The 23,678-nt window shown below is 37.2% G+C and overlaps 1 protein-coding gene across 2 annotated transcripts in view; it reads right to left on the bottom strand.

Moving 5' to 3' along the window:
* The window catches only part of OSBPL8 (oxysterol binding protein like 8), a 171,498-nt gene that overhangs the window by 1,307 nt on the left and 146,513 nt on the right, over positions 1–23,678 (bottom strand). For both annotated transcript variants that reach the window (XM_081083382.1, XM_081083381.1), the window contains 6 exons: positions 21,955–22,044; positions 18,694–18,830; positions 16,278–16,463; positions 15,761–15,848; positions 4,705–4,810; positions 2,635–2,737 (listed from right to left, as the gene is read on the bottom strand). In XM_081083382.1, coding sequence (XP_080939508.1) covers positions 2,635–2,737; positions 4,705–4,810; positions 15,761–15,848; positions 16,278–16,463; positions 18,694–18,830; positions 21,955–22,044 — 710 coding nt within the window. The remainder of the gene's footprint in view (positions 1–2,634; positions 2,738–4,704; positions 4,811–15,760; positions 15,849–16,277; positions 16,464–18,693; positions 18,831–21,954; positions 22,045–23,678) is intronic.

Here is a 23,678-nt window from a genome sequence, read left to right as displayed (position 1 = left end):
GTGAAAAATGTTAGCACAGAACTCATAATTTCATATATGGCCACAGAGCACTTAATTACAGTAACAAGAGTAACTATCTCAATCACTGCTGCCTGAAGAAGGAGCTATGTGGAGCTATTATTAGGTCTTATCTAAATCTAAATTCCACATTGTACCAAATATATTACTTAATGCTGTGCATCAAACATAATTATTAGTTTGATGATGTAGAAACATATCACCTTCTCTGTTATTACAGTGGCTTTAAAACAAAAATTTTGTGTCTTAGTTGGCCCACTAAGGTTCTTTATCTTTACTTTCGGAAGACAGAGGTGAAATAGAAGAAAAATCCTAAATTACCCAGAAAAAAATAATGCAACAGATTTCATGACATTCATAACTTAGAGAATGCTCTATGGACATTTCATATGCAAATAAAAATAAAATGTCAATTTAATTATGAAGTGAGTTTAAAATATCCTCATGCCACCCTAACTGCTTTTGGCTAAAAAGAGCTGATTAGTGAAGACCGTTTCTTTTTCTGACTTCTTCTATTAAAGTGTCTTACCACTACAGAGAAAGAAAAGGAGGCAGAACAAAGAAGTAGACTCAATTTATAAATATAATTAAATTAGAAAATGTGAGCACATTATGGTAGGGTCAATGATATCAAGATGCAGAAAACAGGCTCCCTGCTCTAGAGGAGCTCATGGTCCAGCAGGGATAAACAGACACACAAAAGCTTCAATTTTTATTGAAGCGTAGGTCTATTTTGATAGAGTCATGCTCCAAAGGAATATGTACAGAGAGCTAAACAATCTGAGTGGAGGCATTAATAACCCTACAGGGGAAGGTAAGTGATGAGACATGTTACAAAAAGGATGGCATTTGAGTTATATTCTGAAGGATAAACAGGGATTTTTTGATGGGCAGGGTGGGAGGAAGGGCCATCTAAGAAGTGGGTTCAGTGTGGGCAAAAATCCAAAGATGCGAGAGAAGAGTATAGTCTGAAGATGTGAGGAGATTCATAGGACTGAAGCATGGGATAGGTGTAGTGCAAGCATGTCAAACTCACGGCCCACAACGAACGTTTTTGCGGCCCAGCCAATATAACGGTATGTAAGAAACGTTTTAATAAAAATTTCGTAACTTAATTTTTACAATATCCTGTTACACATAATTATTAAAAATGAACTACAATGTTCACTAATGACTGATCACTATAATTGTGTTGCATTCATTTCCCTTACTCGCCTTATGCACAGGCACACCATTTCTCTCCACTAATACCAGCAGCGAATATTTTAGCAGCCAATGGCCACGTATTTAGTCTTGGACTGACTTGTTCGGTGTGTGTAAGGAGGAAATATTTCGCTTTCAGAGAACAAGAAAAATAGGTTTATTTGTGTCATGCTTATTAATTTGTACAGTTATTCAGTGTCTGGTAAATTAAAGTTCAAGAAAAAATATTAATTTTTATTAAAATGTCCTATTATTTTATGCTAACAATTACTCATTTATTTCAGCCCTTGTATTCAGCATGTCTCTATCAAAATAAACCTACGCTTCGATAAAAATTGAAGCTTTTATTTTTTTGCAGCCCACGTTAACTTAAACCTTGTTTATTTGGCCTGTGTTAGCCTTTGAGTTTGACATGCTTGGTGTAGGGCAGTGGTCGGCAGACTGTGGCTTGGCAAACTACAGCTCGCGAGCCATATGCGGCTCTTTGGCCCCTTGAGTGTAGCTCTTCCACAAAATACCGACTTCTGCGCATGGGCCACGAAGTTTCACTCGCACTGTATATGCGCGCCCGCACGTGGTATTTTGTGGAAGAGCCACACTCAAGGGGCCAAAGAGCCGCATGTGGCTCGTGAGCCGCAGTTTGCCGACCACGTGGTAGGGGAATGGCAGGAGATGAGGCTGTGGATGAAAATAGCAACTAAATATGAGTTATAAGATCACTATGAAAAGAGAAAATATCTTTGAAAGAAATCTTCCAGAACATCTAGTGCTAAGTACTGAATAGACAAAAGCAGGTTGGCTAGTATTAAAAAAATTTAACATCTGATACAGCAATGGGAGACAACTGATCTGAACTCATGCTAGCTTTAGCAAGGAGCAGTGTAAGTTCCTTTTCCCTCCAAGGAACATGTGTAGGTGTTAATGACTTTTAGTTGCTGGATCTGGGAGGTGTGTGGGGAAAAGGTCTGGGACTGCAAGTGGGGCACATGAAAGTCTCAGGGTAGTGGTTCTTTATCCACATGTGAAAGTATTTCAATATTTCAACTGGTGCATTGCAATTAAATATTAGCCATGAACGAAGGAGACTGCAGAAGCCTTTCTTAATGGCCTTTCTCAGAAATCACCCACTTCCACATCCAGGTCAGCTGCATTCTTAGTATGCTACAGCAGTAAGATCAAGAGATTCCAATTTCACGCTCAGAGATGAGAAAAAGCAATCTCAACATCTCCCCCAATATTGTAGTGCTGAAAGATTTTCATGCATTTCAGTCATTAGGTGACAGAAGCCAAGGCTCTATTTTAGTTTAGTAATGATATTAAAAATGTAAATGATTTGCAAAATATTGGCCTATGATTTCCTATGTAACAGGATTCTTAACTACTCCTCTGGACTCAATAGTTAGCATGTATTACCTTTTAATTTCTTCCTGTGCTTGTTTTATGGATTCAATGGAATTCTGAATGTCTACCAAGTCTATTCCTTTCTTTCTTCTTGTACTTGGTTTTACTGGTTGAGCTAAAAGGATATTTAGAATAAACATGGTGAAAATAGTGAACATATTTAATTATAAACAATCTACATTGTAGCTTAATGATTCTCATATAATAAAAATTTTCCCAGGCACCATTTTTATGGTTTAGAGATTAACATAATAATACAAATACTCTGCATTTTTGAAGTTTTAATCATATCATTCCAAAACTAGAACACTACAGATATACTTAAAGTAACCACAAAGTAGTAGTTTTGGATGGTATCAGTTTTATTTTTTAACTAATTAAAACAGACAAAAATAGCTCAATAAATACATATATTAACTTGGGAAGGTATTACTCTCTTCTATCTCTTTGCCCATTTGCCTTCATCTGAGGAATTCAGCTTTTTGAGCCCCTTTTTCAATTTTATATTAGTTGTTAATGTTATATCTTTATTCCTCTAGCCACCCAAACTTTAAACTTTTTCAATTGGTTTTGATACTTCTATACACTTTTATTATCAACCAGCAAACTGTACTGGTGTTTTGTTTTTTTTCTAATTCCCCGAATGTATCTATTCCTTCCTTTCCATTTTTGTTAGATCTTAACCTCTCTCCAGGTCTCAGCTTTCTCATTTGTAAAATAGGTATAATTATCACCCAAATTTCATAGTAGTAATGTGTGTTTAACATCCAGTTTGGTACACTTTAAGTACTCAATAAATGACAGCTGATACATTATAGGTAATATAGTGGAGGGATAAGAGAAGAGAGTAAATTAAGGAGCCAAAATATCTGCTTATATAACATACATATTGTCTTATGGGATGCTATATGTCCTTGGGCAGATTAACCTGTATCTTAGTTTCCTGTTCTCTAAAATGGGAACAACAGTGTATCAAACACTCCCTCTAGCACATGGGTACCATGCAATTCCTGCTTTTAAACCTTTATTCAGTCTATTCCTCGTTATTCCAGTAGCTTGTTCCCTACCTGCATTTCTCAAGCTTGTATTATAATTCATTATAAATTCATCAGAGTTCCTCTAAGAACATTTCCCCAAACTGAATTCACCTACCTTTCAACTCGTAACTATTTTTCTTCTACTACTTTCCTGATATTTATCATTTATTCACCTCAAGTGTTACCTCTATAAAAATGAGCTCCCCAGTTTAGTGCGAGCTTAAAGACTATGCCTTTAAAAAACCTGTTCTTGCCCTAGCTGGTTTGGCTCAATGGATAGAGCATCGGCCTGTGGACTGAAGGGTCCCAGGTTCGATTCCGGCCAAGGGCACATTCCTGGGTTGCAGGCTCGATCCCCAGTAGGGGGCGTGCACGAGGCAGCCAATCAGTGATTCTCTCTCATCATTGATGTTTCTCTCTCTCTCCCTCTCCTTTTCTCTCTAAAATCAATAAAAATATATATATTAAAAAAACTCAAAAAACAAAAAAACCTGTTCTCATAGTGTCTCATACATTACTTTAATCCTTTCTTGATTATAACTCTGTGTAGTTCAACACAGTTTACACATCTGATTTGAACAAGAATGGCACACTAGTTAATTTAGCCTATAATTTTAGTATAGCTATATATTTACTTGACTTCTATAACTATGACAATTTATTTAGAGAATGAAAAACTTTTTAAAGCATGGAGCTAAGCTCAAAGCTCAAAAATGCTTCCTGAATTGAATCTAGGAAGCCATCAACAATTTTTCAGAAGCTTAACCAGGCATAAGAGCAACACTACAGTGTGGTTCTTGATTTGCATGCTTCCCCCTTTTTCCATACCCCATGCGTTTACCTGTGGCCTGGTCTTAAAATTTATCTATAATATAAAATAGGGATTAAAAACATTTTTTTGGCACACCATTCCTGCCCCCACCAAAACTTTTACATATCTTCTTAAATTAACATAAAAAATTTTCATCTATCAAACATAGTATAGTAATATCTTTTTTAAAAAATTAGATTCCTATAGTGAATAGTCTGCAATAAATAGTTTTACCTTCACTTCCAGATGAGTCTTGGATATCAGGTTCTGGAGATGAATAGCCTTTTGCCACTTTCTTCTGTTGTCTGGTTGGCTTATGTTTCATTTTCGGGACACTAACCTGAAAACAAAAACATGCTATTATGTGAATTTGCATTGAATTTTAAAGACCAATGTACAACTGTTGAAACTATCTGTTCAATGGCACAATACTTAGACATAAAAACAAAGGTGATATAGTCTAATTAAAACTTAAATTATTTTATTTAATTTTTTAATCCTCATGCAAGGATATGTTTATTGATTTTTGGGGGGGGCGGTGGAGAGAGAGAGAGAGAGAGATTAATGTGAGAGAGAAACATCAATTGGTTGCCTGCTTCCTGTACACACCCTTACTGGGGATTGAACCCACAACTTTGTGGTGTAGGAACAATGCTCCAACCAACTGAGCTACCTGGCCAAAGGCTATTTTATTTCATTTTAATAGGAAATATTAATTTGGCACAAATATCAAAAAGCATAAAAGATATACAACGAAGAGTTCCTCTCCCACTCCTGATCCCTATACATTCAGTCTTCTCCCCCCACCCTCCTAAACAGATAGTCACTGCTATTTGTACATCCTTTAAGAGACATTTTAATATAAACACAAATATAAATATAGATCCACCACTTTTCTAACTGCACCACTTAGTACCTCTAGTTGAATGTTAAATAATAGTGTTCTTTTTAATCATACTTATCTTGTCCCCAAAATTATAAACATTTCCACTGAATGATGTGTTTCCAATAAAATTATTTACTAATAGTATCTGATTAATGTAGAAAGCATCTTATAATAAATGATATCATTTTGCAGAATATGGTCTAAATTTACTAAAAACATCAGAGTACATGCACAAGAGCATATCAATCAATTAGAACTAAATTTTCCTTAGAAAAATAAACTTTAGACTTTATTCTATCAGGAAGTTTGCAAGAGAAGAAACTAGAATCAGAAGAGCAAGGTAATTTATATGCTTACAAAAACAGAAAATCAGTGGTCATATGCCTTTAACTCTGTTCTTACCTCTTTACTGTTCTAAATAGAAACAATCTCCAATTACCTATTCCTTAAAATAACTTTATAAAATGTTATTCATGTCTTAAAAATAAAAAATAAATTTCTATAATTTTATTATAAAAAAATAATGTGTATTCAACCTACACTGTGTCCTCCTACTTCAAGTCATGGAGACTTAAACCCCATGGTGCAAATGCGGCCCACAGCCTAGCCTAGCCTGGAAATAGTGGCTATGGGTGCCAGGTAATGACGTACGTAGCAACACCTGGCTTCCTTTCCCTAGCAACAGGCCATTTATCAATAAACGGCACTGCAGACCTGGTGCCCACAAAGCAATACTTGGCTTCCCCCAAGTGGGACACAGGCCCCGAAACCACCCCAGAGTGACACCCCACCAAATCACAGCCAATGCTAATGAGAACCCATGCTGCAAAATGCAACCCACAGTCCAGCCCAGCCCAGAAATGGTGGCTGTGGGCGCCGGGTAATGATGTCATGTAGCAACATCTGGCTTCCTCTCCCTAGCGACTAGCCTCCTTGGAGTTTCTTCAGCCCAGGAACACGATTTGCTTTATAGCCAGGTGCAAACAATTTACACGTTAACCAAATGTCTGTGAAGCATTTTCCTGTGCCTCATCTCATTTGATCCTCACAAAAGTCCTGGAGTAGGTAGATAGGAGACTCAATGGAATCCTATTTTCTTTTCATTAGCTGGAAAACGGAGATTTAGAGAGCTTAGGAACTTGACCTGACTGAAAAGAAGAAAAGGTGGACCTTGAAAATGACTTCAGGTTTTCTCACTGTGCAATATATAGTCAAACACTGCTGCAGTTAAATATTTTACACTTTGTTCTCCCTGTGTGATCTACAATAACAATCTGCTTCGTGTTGATATTTACTGCTGTGTTGCTGACAATTACCTGAAAGAGAAGTTGGGGTGCTTCACTGGGCTGGAAAAAGTTTAGCTAAATCAGAAAGCAGGTCTAGTTAAGCAAGTTCATTCTCTATATATAAAAGGATAAGTTGATTCAAGCATGTGCCATACATATAAAGATCTCACTGGCGCCAATCACATGCGTGTATTTCGATCTTTCATTGTTGATCGTGAATTTGGTTGAAACTTCTATTATAGAGAAAGGATGAATAGCGATATTAAAATATTTCTTCTAATTAATTTCCTTTCAATGTGCACGAGTTCGTGCACCAAGCCACTAGTTTAAAATAACAAGGGATTCAGCAATCCAACTCGTGATTTACAAGATTTATTGTGATCAGTAAACTCTACCTTTAGGAGAAAATACAGGTGCCCCGTGTGTCTCTATCATATTAGTGTTTTGTTAAATAACAAAATTTATTTATTTTTAAATTTCTAACTTCTGATAACGTGTGTATATACATCATACATACATAAAATAAGTCTTGCCATTTTAATAATTTTAAGTGAATAATTCAGCAGTACTAAGTACAGTCACAATATTGTGCAACCATCACTGCTTCCAAAACATTTTCACCATTCCAGAGACTCTGTAACAATTAAATTACTTCCCATTCCCTCCTTCCCTCAGTCCCTAGTAATCTCCAATCTTTCTATGAATTTGCCTATGTTGTATATTATACTATATGTAAAATTATACAATATTTGTCCTTTTGTGTTTTACTTATTTCACTTAGTATTATGTTTTCGAAGTTCATCCATGTTGTATTGTATTACGCAGCAGAACTTCATTCTTTTTATGGCTAAACTATATTCTATTGTAAACATATACCACATTTTGTTTATCCATCTGTTGATGCATACTTGAGTTGTTTCTACCTTTTGGCAACTGTGAAAAATGCTGCAATGAATATGGGTGTACAAGTACCTGAATTCCTGTTTTTAAATTTTTTGTAGTAGTTTGCTGGGTCATATGGCAATTCTATATTTAGCTTTTTGAAGAACCATCAAATTGTTTTTCACAGGGGTGGCATTATTTTACATTCCTACCAGCAATATACAAGAGTTCCAATTTCTCTACATCCTCACCAATACCTATTTTTCATTTTTTAAAATTATTACCATTTTAGTGATGCGTAGTACCTGACCTCATTGCATTTCCCTTATCTATAATAATAAAAGTGTAATATGCTAATTAGACCAGACAGCTGAATGACCTTCCGGACAAAGCCAGGGCTGCAAGGGCTCAGGCAGCTGCTGCAGCTGCGAGAGCCAAGCCCCATGTACAAATTCTGTGCATTGGGCCTCTAGTGACTAATAATGTTGAGCATCATTTCATGTGCCACTTGCCATTCTATTAATGTGATGTATCATTCTGATAAATTGTCTTATGTTAAACCATCTTCACACTGCTTGGATAAATCCCACTTAGTCAAGGAACATAATCTTTTTAATATGCTGTTGGATTTAGCTTGACAGTATTTTGTGGAGAATTTTTGCATCTACATTTTGTGATATTGACCTGTAATTTTATTTTTTTGTAGTATCTCTATGTGGCTTTGGTATTAGGGTAATGCTGGAATCATATAAAGTTTCCCAACTCTTCTGTTATTTTGTAAGTTTGAGAAGGATTGGTGTTTGTTTTTCTTTTAATGTTTGTAAAATTCACCAATGAAGCCTCTGGTCCTGGCCTTTTCTTTGTATGCAGGTTTTAGATTACTGATTCAATCTCTTAACTTGTTAAAGGTCCATTGAAAATTTCTAATTCTTTTTGAGCCAGTTTATGTAATTTATGTGGTCTTAGAAATTTGTCCATTTCATTTCGGTTACTTAATTTGTTGGTATAAAACTGCTCATATTATTCTCTTATAATCCTTTTTATTTCTGTCAGGTCAATAGGAATGGCTCCATTTTCATTTCTGATTTTAGTTATTTGTGTCTTTGTTCTTTGTTTCTTAGTCTAGCTCAGTGATGGCAAACCTATGACACGCGTGTCAGAGGTGACACCCGAACTCATTTTTTGGTTGATTTTTGTTAAATGGCATTTAAATATATAAAATAAATATCAAAAATATAAGTCTTTGTTTTACTATGGTTGCAAATATCAAAAAATTTCTGTATGTGACACGCACCAGAGTTAAGTTAGGGTTTTTCAAAATGCTGACACGCCGAGCTCAAAAGGTTCGCCATCACTGGTCTAGCTAAAGGTTTGTCAATTTTGTTGACCTTTTCAAAAAACCAACTTTTAACTTCACTGATTCTCTCTTGTTCTATTCTCCAGTTTTTTCTCTGTTCTATATTTCCTTCTGCTAGCTTTGGGATTAGTTTTCTCTTTTTCTAGTTTTCCATTATTAAATTAAGTTATTGAGATCTTTCTGAATGTAGGTATTCACAGCTATATATTTCTGTTGAGCACGGCCTTTGTTTTTTCTTACAAGTTTTGGGATGTTGTGTTTTTATTTTCATTCGTTTAAGTGCTTTTAAATTTCACTTGTGATTTCTCATTTGTCAATGGTTAAGATGTGTTAATTTCCACATAATGTAAATTTCCCAGTTTTCCTTCTGTTACTGATTTCTAGCTTCATTCATTGGGGCAAAAATAAATACTTTGTATGAAAATTTACTGAGACATGTTATATGCCTTAACTTACGGTCTGTCCTGGAGAAAGTTTCATGTGCACTTGACAAGAATGTATATCCTGTTGTTGTTGGGTAAACTATTCTACATATGTGTGGTAGGCCTAGTTGATTTGAGTTAGTCAAGCCTCCTCTCTGAGGTTGGACAGTCTGTTCATTGTTTCTTTGTCTCTGGGTGTATGTTCATCAGTATATGTTGTTCATTATATCCCACATATGCGTGAGATCATGTGATATTTATCTTTCTCCGACTGGCTTATTTCGCTTAGCAAAATGCTCTCCAGGCCCATCTGTGCTGTTGCAAATAGTAAAAGTTCCTTCTTTTTTATAGCAGCATAGTATTCCATTGTGTAGATGTACCACAGTTTCTTAATCCACTCATCTACTGATGGACATTTAGGCTGTTTCCAAATCTTAGTTATTGTAAATTGTGCTGCTGTGAACATAGGGGTGCATATGTCCTTTCTGATTGGTGTTTCTTGTTTCTTGGGATATATTCCCAGCAATGAGATTACTGGGTCAAATGGGAGTTCTATTTTTAACTTTTTGAGGACTCTCCATACTGTTTTCTACAGTAGCTGCACCAGTTTGCATTCCCACCAGCAGTGCAAGAGGGTTCCTTTTTCTCCACATCCTCGCCAGCACTTGTCGTTTGTAGATGATAGCCATTCTGACAGGTGTAAGATGGTACCTCGTTGTTGTTTTAATTTTAATTTGCATCTCTCGGATGATTAGTGACTTTGAGCATATTTTCTTATGTCTCTCGGCCTTCTCTATGTCCTCTTTCAAAAAATTCTACTTAAGTCCTTTGCCTATTTTTTGACTGGATATTTCATCTTCTTTTTGTTAAGTTGTATGAGTTCCCTGTAAATTTTAGAGAATAAACTCTTATTGGAGGTAACATTGGCAAATATGTTCTCCTATGCAGTGGGCTTTCTTGTTGTTTACTGATGGTTTCTTCTGCTGTGCATAAGCTTTTTATTTTGATGTAGTCTCATCTGTTTATTTTCTCCTTAGTTTCCACTGCCCTAGGAGCTGTATGGGTAAAGATATTGCTACAACATATGTCTGATGTTTTGCTGCCTATGGATTCTTCTAAGATTTTTATGTTTTCCTATCTTATGGTTCATCCTTTAACCATTTTGAGTTTATTTTTGTGTATGGTGTAAGTTGGTGATCTAGTTTCATTTTTTTGCATATCTGACCAAATTTCCCAGCACCATTTAGTGAAGAGACTGTCTTGACTCCATTGTAAGCTCTTGCCTCCAAATATTAATTGAGCATAATAGCTTGGGTTGATTTCTGGGTTCTCTGTTCTGTCCCATTGGTCTATGTCTGTTCCTGTGCCAGTACCAGGCAGATTTCAGAACAATGGCTTTGTAATAGAGCTTGGTATCTGGTATTGTGATCCCTACAACTTTGTTCTCAGGATTGCTTTTGCTATTTGGGGTCTTTTTTTATTCCAGATGAATTTTTGGAGAGTTTATTCTGGGTCTGTGAATTATGCCATTGGTATCTTAATGGGGATTGCATTAAATATATAAATTGCTTTGGGTAGTATGGACATTTTAATGATGTTAATTCTACTAATCCATGAACATGGTATATTCTTCCATTTGTTTGTCTTCCTCTATCTTTTTTTTCAATGTCCTATAATTTTCCGAGTACAGGTCTTTTATCTCTTCAGTTAAGTTTATTCCTAGGTATCTTAATTTTTTTTGGTGCAACAGTAAATGGGATTGTTTTTTTATAGAGCTGGATATTTATCTTAATTCATTCTGCCAGTCTGCTTCATGATTAAATAATTTAATCCATTTATAGTTAATGAAAGTACTGATTAAAAAAGACTTCTGCCATTTTACTGTTTCTATATGCCTTATATCTTTATCGTTCATTTTTTCCATTACTACCTTCTTTTGTGTTTAGCTGATTTTGTTTTGTAGTGAATTGTTCTGATTTCCCTCATATTTCCTTTCCTATGTTTTATATGTTTTCTTTATGGTCACCAAAGGGATGACATTTACCTCTAAATTTATAACAATTTAGCTTAAATTGATACCAACTTAATTTCAACAGAACACAAAAACTATGCTCCTATACAGCTCATCTTCCATCCCTTTATGTTATCACAAATTATATCTTTGGACTATATATGCCCGATGAATAACATATTTGTAATTATTATTCATTTATTATTTTTTAAATTCTGTAGGAAATAAGGACAGTTATAAATTAAAATTACAATACCAGCTGTACTGATTAATAATATGGATTTTTTCAATAGATGTAGTTACACATGTTGATATATATATGCGATTTGATATGTATGCTATTTTGTATTGACAGCAAGCTTCAAAGCTTCATATACCGAATTTTCTGAAGGTGTTAACATCATAGATATTTTTATGCTTAAAAATGTTGAATTTTGTGCCAAAAAGAGCATTTGTGGGAAGTTTTAATTCACTACTTTATTGTGAAGAAAAGTGCTGCTGAAAGTTAACATATACTTTGGGAAGCTTATGGTGAACATGCTCCATCTCAAGGTATTTGTGAACGCTGGTTTAAACGCTTTAAAAGTGATGATTTCGATGTGAAAGACAAAGAATGTCCAGGTCAACCAAAAAAGTTTGAAGACCAACAATTACAAGCATTATTGGGTGAAGGTGCGTGTCAAACTCAAAAACAACTTGCAGAAAGATTAAATGTTGCTCAACAAACAATTTCCAATAGTTTACAAGCAATGGAAAAGATTTTAAAGGAAGGAAAATGGGTGCCACATTAACTGAACGAAAGACAAACGGAAAACCAAAAATTCATCAGTAAAATGTTGCTTCAACAGCACGAAAGAAAGTCTTTTTTGCATCCAATTGTGACTGGCGATGAAAAGTGGATTTATTCTGAGAATCCCAAATGCACAAAATCATGGGTTGATTCAGGTCAACCATCAACGTCGACTGCAAGGCCAAATCGCTTAGGAAAGAAGACAATGCTCTGTGTTTGGTAGGATCAGGAAGGTGTGGTGTATTATGAGTTTCTAAAACCAGGTGAAACCATTAATACTGATGGCTACTGACAACAAACAATCAATATGAACCATGCTTTGATCGTAAAACGACCAGAATGGCCCAGAAGACATGGAAAGGTAATTTTGCTTCATGATGATGCACCATCACACACTTCAAAACCAGTTAAAGACACGTTAAAAGATCTTGCCTGGGAAGTTAAATTAGCCCACCTGCCGTATTCACCAGACCCTGCTCCCTCAGATTACCACTTGTTCCAATCGATGGCACACGCACTTTCTGAGCAGCACTTCAAAACATACGAAGAAGTGGAAAATTGGGTCTATGAATGGTTTGCCTCAAAACAAGGAAAATTCTATTGGGACGGTATCCACAAATTACCTGAAAGATGGGGAAAATGTGTAGCTAATGATGGACATTACTTTGAATAAAGCACTTCTGATGTTTCTCTTGAAATTATCGTGTTTTCTTTGATTACAAAATCTACATTAACCAGTACACCTGGTAACATTGGCTTTTATATTTGCCCACTTATTTATCTTTATTGAAAATCTGTATTTATCATACTAGAGGCCCGGTGTGTGAAATGCGTGCACTGGTAGGGTCCCTAGTGATTGCCAGCTGCAGCCGTTGGTGGACAGGGCCTCCCTCTCTTCCGTGGCCAGCCCCACCCTTTGGTCAAACTCCAGAATGAACTCCCGGTCGAGGAAACAATTTGCATACTATGCTTTTATTATACGGTAGGTCCCTGGGTTATGTCGGAGATCCGGTCCTACGGCACGACGTAACACGATTTTCACCGTAAGTTGGAATCCACCTACATAAGCACCTTCATCACTCACATGGAGCACATATACCGCAGTAATGAAGTGAAACAGTAAAAAAAAATTTTTTTTTAAAGATAATTCCTGACCTGTACTTGTGGTAAATAAATAATAAAAAACTTAAAGCACGTATGTACATATGTCAAAATGATGGAAATTTTTTTATATATATAAATAAATGGGAGATGGTGATGTAACCATGAAACGACATATTCTGAGTCCGACATAACCCAAGGACTGTCTGTATAAGAGGATGGCTCTGGTCATTTCAATCTGAAGGGTTACCTTTAGCACTTCTTGTATGACAGGTCGAGTGGCAATGAACTCTCTCAGCTTTTATTTATCTAGAAATATCTCACATCCTTCCCATTTTGGAGGACAGTTTTGCCAGATACAGAATTCTTGGTTGAGAAGTTTTTTTCTTCCAACATTTTAAATATGTTATCTCATGCCTTCTGGCCTCCATGGTTTCTGATGAGAAACTGGCTGTTATTCCTATTGAGGATCATTCATATATGACAAGTTGCTTCTCTCTCAATGCTTTCAAGATTCTCTTTCGCTTTTGACAGTCTGCTTATGTCTTGGTATGGGTATCTTTGAATTTATCCTACTTGGAATTTTTTGCACTCCTCAGATTTGTAGATTCATCTTTGTTTAAATCTGAGAATTTGGAGAACTTCTTTCCTCAAATATTCCTCTGCTTCTTGCTCTTCCACTTTTATTTCAGTGACTTCTTTAATGCTTTTGATGATCCACTTGATGGTGTTCCAGAGGTCCCTTAGGCTCTGTTCACTTTTCATTCTCTACTTTGCCTCAGACTGGATAATTTCATTGTCCTATTTCTACATTTGCTGATTCTTCTGTTAGCCCTTTGTATGCCATAAACATCTATTATGGCATATGGAGATGGTTTCTGTTTTGGATGCATGGTGGTTAACTGGTTAAATATCTCCAGTGAATTTTACATTTTTGTATTTTTAAGCTTTAGAATTTGTTTGGTTCATTTGTACAATTTCTTTTTATTGATATTTATTTTTTAATATATTTTTTCTTGAATTCCTTTAGTTTTTTGTCTCTATTTTCTTGAACTCTTTGAGGATATTGAAGATAGTTGTTTTAAAGTCTTTGTCTAGTAAGTTTGATTCCCAGAGTTCATCAGGAATGTTTTTTGTCAATTTGTTTTGTTCCTTTTAATGAGTCATACTTTCCTGTTTCTTTGTATGCCTTGTAATTCTTAAAAAAAAATTATTTTTTAAATATATTTATTTTGATTTCAGAGAGAAGAAGGAAGAGGGAGAGAGAGATAGAAACATCAGTGGTGAGAGAGTCACTGATTGCCTGCCTCCTGCATGTCCCATACAGGGGATTGAGCCTTCAACCTGGGCATGTACCCTAACCAGGAATTGAACTGTGACCTCCCGGTTCATGGGTTGATACTCAACCACTGAGCCACATCAGCTGGGCATGCCTTGTAATTCTTTTTTGAAAACTAAACATCTACATATTAAAATGTGGTAACTCTGGATAAGAGATTCTCCACCTTCCCCAGGGTTTGCTATTTTCTGGGTTACTGAATTTGTTCAGTGAATTTTCCAAACTAATTTTGAAAAAATCCATTGTATTCCTTGTTGTGCACGGTCACTGAAATCTCCGCTCCTTAGCTGTGTTAAGCTGACAGAGATTTCCTTGAACATTAATAGCTAAACAAATAAAAAAACCCGACAAAAACAAAAAAGTATTCTCCTAATCTTAGCAGAATGAGTCTGCAGGGGCACTCCAATGCTAATACCTGGGCTTGCAAAGCTAATACCAGAGCCTGAGGTAAAAGCTTAGGGTTTTTGCAGGTCTATTCTGAGCATAAACATTGTGCCTTCGACATCTGCATGGCGTTCTAAATTTCCCTGGACACATGGGGCTTTTTAATGCTCTAGTTTGCCAAAGAATCTTTCCCTAGCTTTTGCTCCTTACACGATCTTTGGGCCTCTCATAATCTATTGTATGTTTCAATAATAATCTTTTGCTCTGGGTGTCTGAAGTTTATTAGTTTGGCTTATTGTATTTCTACTCATTGCCTGCAGCCTATCTACCTGAGCTCTGAGTTATATCAAACAGAAACATGGGCCCTGCATAAATCCTTCAGGTAGTGCCAGACAGGTTATAACAGATGTATAAAACAATTTGTGAGTAAGGTTTGTTCTGCTCCTTCTGTAACCAGAGCTTATACAAGAAATGTGGGAACCCTTCACTGCCACTGCATCAGGAAGGGATTGGTGTCAGGGCAAGTATAAATGCCATAAAGTTATCCATATTTTTTGAAGTCACCTCTTTCTTGATTTAGCGTTCATTTAATTACTGCAAACCTCTGACTCTTTTCAGAGTTCTGGGAAATTCTGTTCCGACAGTTTCTGCTTACTTTTGTTTCTTTGTTTCTTTGTGGGGATAAGAACTTGGAATGGCCTACTCTGCCATTTTGCCAACCCAAAATTTTAAATTCTGAAACTAAATTTTAAATGTTGGTGGTCAAAGAACCTAGTAAGGATTAAAACATTTTTTATGCCTAGCAGATCTAGATACTTTTTTAATTACATACCATTGGAGTGCGATGTTTCATTTTGGTCTGGATAACACCATCTTTTTCGAACTGTACCATATCATTAAGTGGGTCCCATGGTCGAGTACTACATAAGCAATAAAAACACCATTTGTTTAATGATTAAATAAAACACTTAACATTTTCAAAGTTTAGATTAGATTTTCTTTAGTAATTATAAACCTAGCAGTAAAATTAAGATATGTCATATCTAATTTTCTGATCCTCAGCTTATTTTATAGACTAACAATTATCATGGATTCAAATTTATAATAAATGGAATAAGTTTAAATCTCACATTAATTTACACACACACACTCTCACACACATTATATATATATATGTATATATATATATACACACACACACACACACATACGTATATATATATGTGTGTGTGTATATATATATATATACACACACACATATATATATGTATATATATATGTATGGCTTAATAAAAAACTAACAAAAATTCTAGAAATAAAGGCAACAAATTATGCTGATAATTACTTACTCTGCAAACTTGTAATGCCATTCTCCTGTGAGTGGCTCAAGTTCAAATAACTTGCAAGTCCACTCTTCATTTTTTGTTTTCCGATCTCTGGCAGATTGTCTTTGAGCTTCCTCTAAAACATACTTCTCTTGAGTAGCTTCTGTTTGGTCTTTTGCATTTATGGCTCGAGTTACTTGCTGCCAAAGTCTAATACATGTACAAAAATAGTATAAAAAGCAACAGAAAATCAAATCTACATTGAACAGGTTTAAAACTCCTTTAAAGAAAATGATACCCATGTGTGTTTTTGTCTTTGACAAAGCTTATACTGAGATGCTTAGAAATGAGTGCAGATATAAAAAGTGGTCCTTGAGTAGAGCAGCAGTGGAAACTAATTTTTTTTCTTGGCAATAGAAATTTATTAACATGGACTCTTTTTTAAAAATATATTTTTATTGATTTCAGAGAGGAAGGGAGAGAGATAGAAACATCAATGATGACAGATAATCATTGATCAGCTGCCTCTGGCACGACCCCCACTGGGGATTGAGCCCACAATCCAGGCATGTGCCCTTGGCCGAAATTGAACCTAGGCCAGTGATGGCGAACCTTTTGAGCTTGGCGTGTCAGCATTTTGAAAAACCCTAACTTAACTCTGGTGCCATGTCACATAAAGAAATTTTTTGATATCTGCAACCATAGTACAACAAAGATTTATATTTTTGATATTTATTTTATATATTTAAATGCCATTTAACAAAGAAAAATCAACCAAAAAAATGAGTTCGCATGTCACCTCTGACACGCGTGTCATAGGTTCGCCATCACTGACCTAGGACCTTTCACTCCACAGGCCCGACACAGCCAAACCATCTAGGACTGGACTCTTAAACATATGGCAATGAATGGTACTGACCCAAGATGAGAGGAATCTGGGAAGGGGCCTAAGTATTTTTATTTTTTTTTTAAATAAATTTTTATTGCTTTCAGAGAGAAAGGGAGAGGGAGAGAGAGACAGAAACATCAATGATGATAATCATTGATCGGCTGCCTCCTGCATGCCTCCCACTGGGGATCGAGCCCACAACCCAGGCATGTGCCCTTGACTAGAATCGAATCTGGGACCCTTCAGTCCACAGGCCAATGCTCTATCCACTGACCCAAACTGGCTAGGGCCCAAGTATTTTTTTTTAATGCTTCCCAAGTGATTTTAATGTGCAGCCAGTGTTGAGAACCACTGATTTACCAGAAAAGACTATTGAGATAAAATTTTTCCCCCTACTAAAGTTTAGTTTTATATCAGAAAAATATAGTATCTATATTCCACTAATCTGGGAAAACAGTATGTTGGGACTGAAAGAACAAAGGCTTTGGAATTAGACTTGGGTTGAATCCTAGATCACTTCTTGGATATGAACTTAAAATTACTTACACTAACTCAGACTGGTTTTCTTCACCTTTAAAATATGTTAAATTATGTTCTCACCTCAAAAATTATTGTATGCCTTGGCAAAACTTCATTCTAAATGAAGAGCATCATGTGGTTATAGCTGAAACAGAATTTTAGGACTTGCGCATACATATTATTCCATCTTTGACAACCTCAATTTTAAGTGTAGAAGGAAAATACACAAAGACTTGAATCATTTAGAGAGTATGATAACGCATGTGAGTTTACTAAACTGCATAATGTGTATCAAGTACTCAGTATAGTATCTTTTACACAAACACCCCCTTCTAACACAAAGAAATATACTGTAGTAAGGCCCAGCTGGGCTCAGTGGTTGAGCAGTTCACGATTCAATTTCCAGTCAGGGCACATGCCTGGGTTGCGGGCTTGATCCCCAGTGTGGGGAATGCAGGAGGTAGCCGATCAATGATTATCTCTCATCATTGATGTTTCTACCTCTCTTTCCCTCTCCCTTCCTCTCTGAAATCAGTAAAAATATAATTTAAAAAAAAGAAATATAGTAAGAATAAAATTGGATAATATGTATATAATATATTTGGTTTAAAAGGTTACAGATCTAGCTATCAAGAATTTCATGACTTTAAGAGCAGAAACTATGGCCTTAATTATTACCCAACTAATCCAAGTCTGCACATGCAATGGCATTATTCATGTATTTTCAAAAATAAAACAAAAGTAGATTTTGTGCCATATCCTTCACCTAGAGTTCGAGATGTCCTACCCAGGTCAGAAAACAGCTGCCAAAGAATCATTAATTAGTGCCGTAATTGTATGCAAAAAAACCTAGAAGTTCTTTTATTTGACATTCACATAAACTAAAACAGAATCCTGACACATCCCACAAATATTAAACTATTTTTCCTGAATTAAAATATAATTGAAGGCAGAGAAAAATGACTACACTTTTAAGGGATTAAAAATATACTCTTTATCATCATGAAAGTAGCTGAAAAATGGTATACTTACTTCTCTGATTCAAAGTCTCCCTGCTCTTCAAATTTTACAGTGTGCCTTATTAATCTCCATTGCTTAATGTCTGGTGTTGGATTCCAGAAAACCTCTGAATTATCAGTCTTTTTGTCATTAATAAAAACTTCACTATCCTGTATTTAAAGAATTGAAACATTAATGTGGAAAATTATCTTTATTTAAAAAGGAGATTACACAATATAGTAATGTAATAATAATATGTACTGATACTTAATCCCACAGTTAAACACATTTTAAAAACAAATATAACTACCATTTTTCTAAAAAACCCAAATCTTTCCTCATTTTTAGAAAAACACCAAGATTAAATATGTAATACTAGAACTTTAAAATCTGATTGAGTACACAGGAAGTTCATGAGATTTCACAAGTTTTACTTAATAAGCAAATTTCAAACAAATATATGCAAAGCCTCACCAACCATCTCCGAATTGCCACAGTGGATCACAGTGTTTGCTACAGCTACAAGGAGATGACTATTTATACATCCAACATATGTAGAAAAACCTGAAAGAGCCTTTCTAAGCATTAAACATTTGAGCACAATCTGAAAAATTTCATTTTTTGAAAAACTTTTTATCATTTTCCCAATGATATTCAGATAGAAGTAAATTAAAAAATATGTTATTGAATTCAGAGAGGAAGTGAGAGGGAGAGAGATAGAAACATCGATGATGGGAGAGATTGGCTGCCTCCTGCACACCCCCCACTGGGGGATCAAGCCCGCAACCCAGACATGTGTCCTTACCAGTAATTGAATCGTGACCTCCTGGATCATAGGTCGACACTCAACCACTGAGCAACACCGGCCGGCCATATAGAAGTATAATTTTAAAATTACAGAGGGCTCTGTGGTTGAGTTTCTAGATCCAGTTTCATTTTCTTACATTTCTTACCATTTCCTGCTTATTATAATGCATAAAATACTCAGTGTTCGTAGTGAGAGTGCACCCAGGCAATGGCATGGTCTGATCCTTTTTATTCAGTTAAGCTTCTCTTAACAAAAATACATAGATGTGAATTTAGGTCAATAGTGAAGTAAATAAAACCCATTGCTCTCATATACAACCATAGCCTTTCCATGTTCCTGAAAAGGAAATATAACTCTAATGGGAAATGCCCCTTCCTCCTAGGTGAGAGGCAGTATACTGTTGTAATAAAAGCACAGTCCTGGAGCCACAGTGCTTAGGCTGGAATTCTTACTCCACCACTTACTTTCAGCAAATTATTTTATATTATATATATACTAGAGGCCTGGTGCAAAAAAATTTGTGCACTCGGGGGGTCCCTCAGCCCGGCCTGTGCCCTCTCGCAGTCTGGGACCCCTCGGGAGATAATGCCCTGCTCCTGGGTGGGAGAGGGCAGGCCCAATCCCTAGGTGCAGCCCCTGGTCGGGCTCAGAGCAGGGCCGATTGGGGAGTTGGGGCGCCGCCCCCTGTCATGCACAGAGCAGGGCGGATTGGGAGGTTGCGATGCCACCCTCAGTCACGCTCAGGGTAGGGCCAATTGGGGGGTTGGGGCACTGCCCTGTCACACTCAAGGCAGGGTCGATGGGGAAGTTGCGGCACCACCCCGTCATGCACAGAGCACGGCCCATCAGGGGGGTTGGGGCTCCGTACCCTGTCACACACAGAGCAGGGTACACACAGAGCAGGGTCGATCAGGGGGTTGGGGAGCTCCCCCCTGTCACGCACAGAGCAGGGCCCATCAGGGGGATGGGGAGCTCCCCCCTGTCACGCACAGAGCAGGGCCCATCAGGGGGGTTGGGGAGCTCCCCCCTGTCACGCACAGAGCAGGGCCGATTAGGGGGTTAAGGAGCTCCCCCGTCACACACAGAGCCGCAGGGCGATCAGGGAGTTGGGGAGCTCCCCCCTGTCACACACAGAGCAGGGCGGATAGGGAGGTTGTGGCCCTGCCCCCTGTCACACACAGAGCTGCAGGGCGATCAGGGGGTTTGGGCGCTGACCCCTGTCACGCTGATCCCAGTGCTGGGAGGCATATTACCCTTTTACTATATAGGATAGAGGCCTGGTGCATGGGTGGGGCTGGCTGGTTTGCCCTGAAGGGTGTCCTGGATCAGGGTTGGGGTCCCCACTGGGGTACCTGGCCAGCCTGGGTGAGGGGATGATGGCTGTTTGCAGCTGGTCACACACCCTTCAGGGTGGGGGTCCCCACTGGGGTACCTGGCCAGTCTGGGTGAGGGGCTGAGGGCTGTTTTCAGGCTGGCGGGTGACTGAAGCTCCCAACTGCTCCTTTTTTTCTTTTTTATTTTATTCTGGGCCAGCTTTAGCTCTGGCTCCAGCTCTGAGGCCTCGCTGCTGAAAGCAGGTATCTGGTTTGCTTGGGTTCTATAATCTCGAAACCCTGTATCAACTCCAGCTCTGAGACCCCGGCCGGCTGAAAGCTGGTTTCTGGGGTTTTGTTTAGCTTCTATATTTGTTACAATGTTTCAAACTGCAAGCTCAGAGGCCGGCAAGGCAGGAGGGGAACGTTGCAGTCCTCTGTCACTGAAGCAAGCAAGCCTCATATTCGCTTCCAGCTGCCTGGCTGCCGGCCGCCATCTTGGCTGGCAGTTAATTTGCATATTGCCCTGATTAGCCAATGGGAAGGGTAGCGGTCGTACGCTAATTACCATGTTTCTCTTTTATTAGATAGGAGATATATATATTTCAGAGAGGAAGGGAGAGGGAGAGAGATAGAAACAATAGAAACATCAATGATGAGAGAGAATCACTGATTGGCTGCCTTCCGCCTACCCCCTATTGGGGATCGAATCAATAACCCGGGCATATGCCCTTGACTGGAATCGAACCAGGGACCCTTCAGTCCTCAGGTCAACGCTCTGTACACTGAGCCAAATCGGCTAGGGCAGCAAATTATTTAAACTCTCTGTGCCTCAGTCTCCTCTGTAAAACAGGGACAATAACAGTAACCACCACAAAGAATTATTATATTAAACATTAAATGAGTTAATATGAGGAACATTTATAAACACTGCAGTGCATAGTAAGTGACATATGTGTTAGTTGGTCTTACTGATTTAAAGTTTTGGAAAGATAAAATATGACATACAAGTAGATATTGTTGGTAACAGAGCAACACCAAAATATTTGTTAGGGTGAAGCTTATGGTAAATAGTGATGTTTTTAGCAATGGAATCAGTGAGTTTATAAAATGTGATTGTTAATTCTTTTCCATAGAAAATGTTTTTGTTAAGCTAAACATAAAAATACTTACCCAATGGCCTTCCAAAGTAGCTAAGACTTCTTTTCCCAGTTTAAGTTTCCCTGATATTTGGTTAACACAGTCACTATTACCTAAAAATGGCTTTTAAAAAACAAAACATTAAATAAATATTTTGCTTTTAACTTAAATTTAGATACAATGTGACAAAAACAATAGGAAAAGTAAGTGCATAGTTACAGTGATGAATAGGAAAAGTAAGTGCATAGTTACAGTGATGTTGAAGGCACAAATGGTGAAATACTGACTCAAACTTTAGTCAGAAATGCTCAATAAATAGAAATTTGAAGTTGTTGACATGGAAAAAAATAGCTTAAAAAAACCAGACTACATGAAGTTCAAATAAACTTACTGAGAAAGATCACACTGATCTAACTGACAAGTCCTGTGCTATCTCCTGCCTCAGACTGTATTCTATCAATGTTGCAATAGATGAAGCAAAAATAACTCAGTAAACCTAAAGGACTTAACTCATCTATTAAAAGAAATAACATCCCCTCCTTCAAAATAAAACAGTAAAATAATATGCAACCAAAAGTACCTCCAAAAAATAAAATTAGAAGAACTACACTTTGAGTTACTATGTTGCATTACTGATGTTTCTCCTCAGTGATAAAATTTTGGTGCTCCAGTCTAATCGTTAAAGATATTATAAATTACTTAAGAGCTCTTTAGTCATGATTTTCAAATATCATTATCACCATACAAGCAAAAATTTGTTAAGATGAAAAAAAAATCAAATGAAGGACATTACATCAAATAACACTTAAAAGAGATCCTTTTTATTAGTGAAAAGCTGCTGGTCAGCTGGATATCAACATGGGAATTATTAATAAATATTAATAGTTCATAGAAATATTTTTATCTGAACATAATGTACTATCTTACACCAATCACTGACACTGTGAAAGGCCTTAAATTTCCCTTTCACTCTAAACAGACAGGATTTTCCAAAGATTATCTCAAGCATATCTATCCTTCCCACTCCAGCCCACATGCTCTTCCTCAATGATGCCCTGCCATCTTCCCAGTGAGAAGTGGAGTCTACATCCCTTCCCCTTGAATTTGGGTAGGTTTATAACTCTTCAATTAATAGAGAGTGGTAGAAGTGATGAAATTGGACCTTTGAGTCAAGGACGGCAATGCAGTTTTCACCTTACTCACAAGAACACTTAACACTTGAAATCCTGAGCTGCCAAGTGGTTGTTAGTCTGACTGTCTTGAAGCGGCCAACTGGCTGTGAGAAGGCCAGGGTACACGGAAAGGCCACATGTAGAGGTGTTAAATTAGCAGTCCTAGTCTTTCAGTCATCTGGACCAGGCATCAGACACATAACTAACTGATGAGCCTTCAGATGGTTCTAGGCCAGCCGTGGGCAAACTATGGCCCGCGGGCTGGATCCAGCCCGTTTGAAATGAATAAAACTATTGAAAAAAAAGACCGTACCCTTTTATGTAATGATGTTTACTTTGAATTTATATTAGTTCACACACACACTCCATCCATGCTTTTGTTCCGGCCCTCTGGTCCAGTTTAAGAACCCATTGTGGCCCTCGAGTCAAAAAGTTTGCCCACCCCTGTTCTAGGCCATAACTGTGGTCACTCAGTCTGCAAGTCTTTCTAACTGAAGCCCCAGACATTATGTGGCAGAGATAAGCCACTTCCAATATATTCTATCCAAATTCCCAACCCACAGAACCCCTAAGGATCAAAAAATT

Source organism: Myotis nattereri (genome assembly GCF_964212035.1).
Source record: "Myotis nattereri genome assembly, chromosome: 2".
Taxonomy (NCBI): Eukaryota; Metazoa; Chordata; class Mammalia; order Chiroptera; family Vespertilionidae; genus Myotis; species Myotis nattereri.
This window is presented reverse-complemented; position numbering and strand designations above follow the sequence as displayed.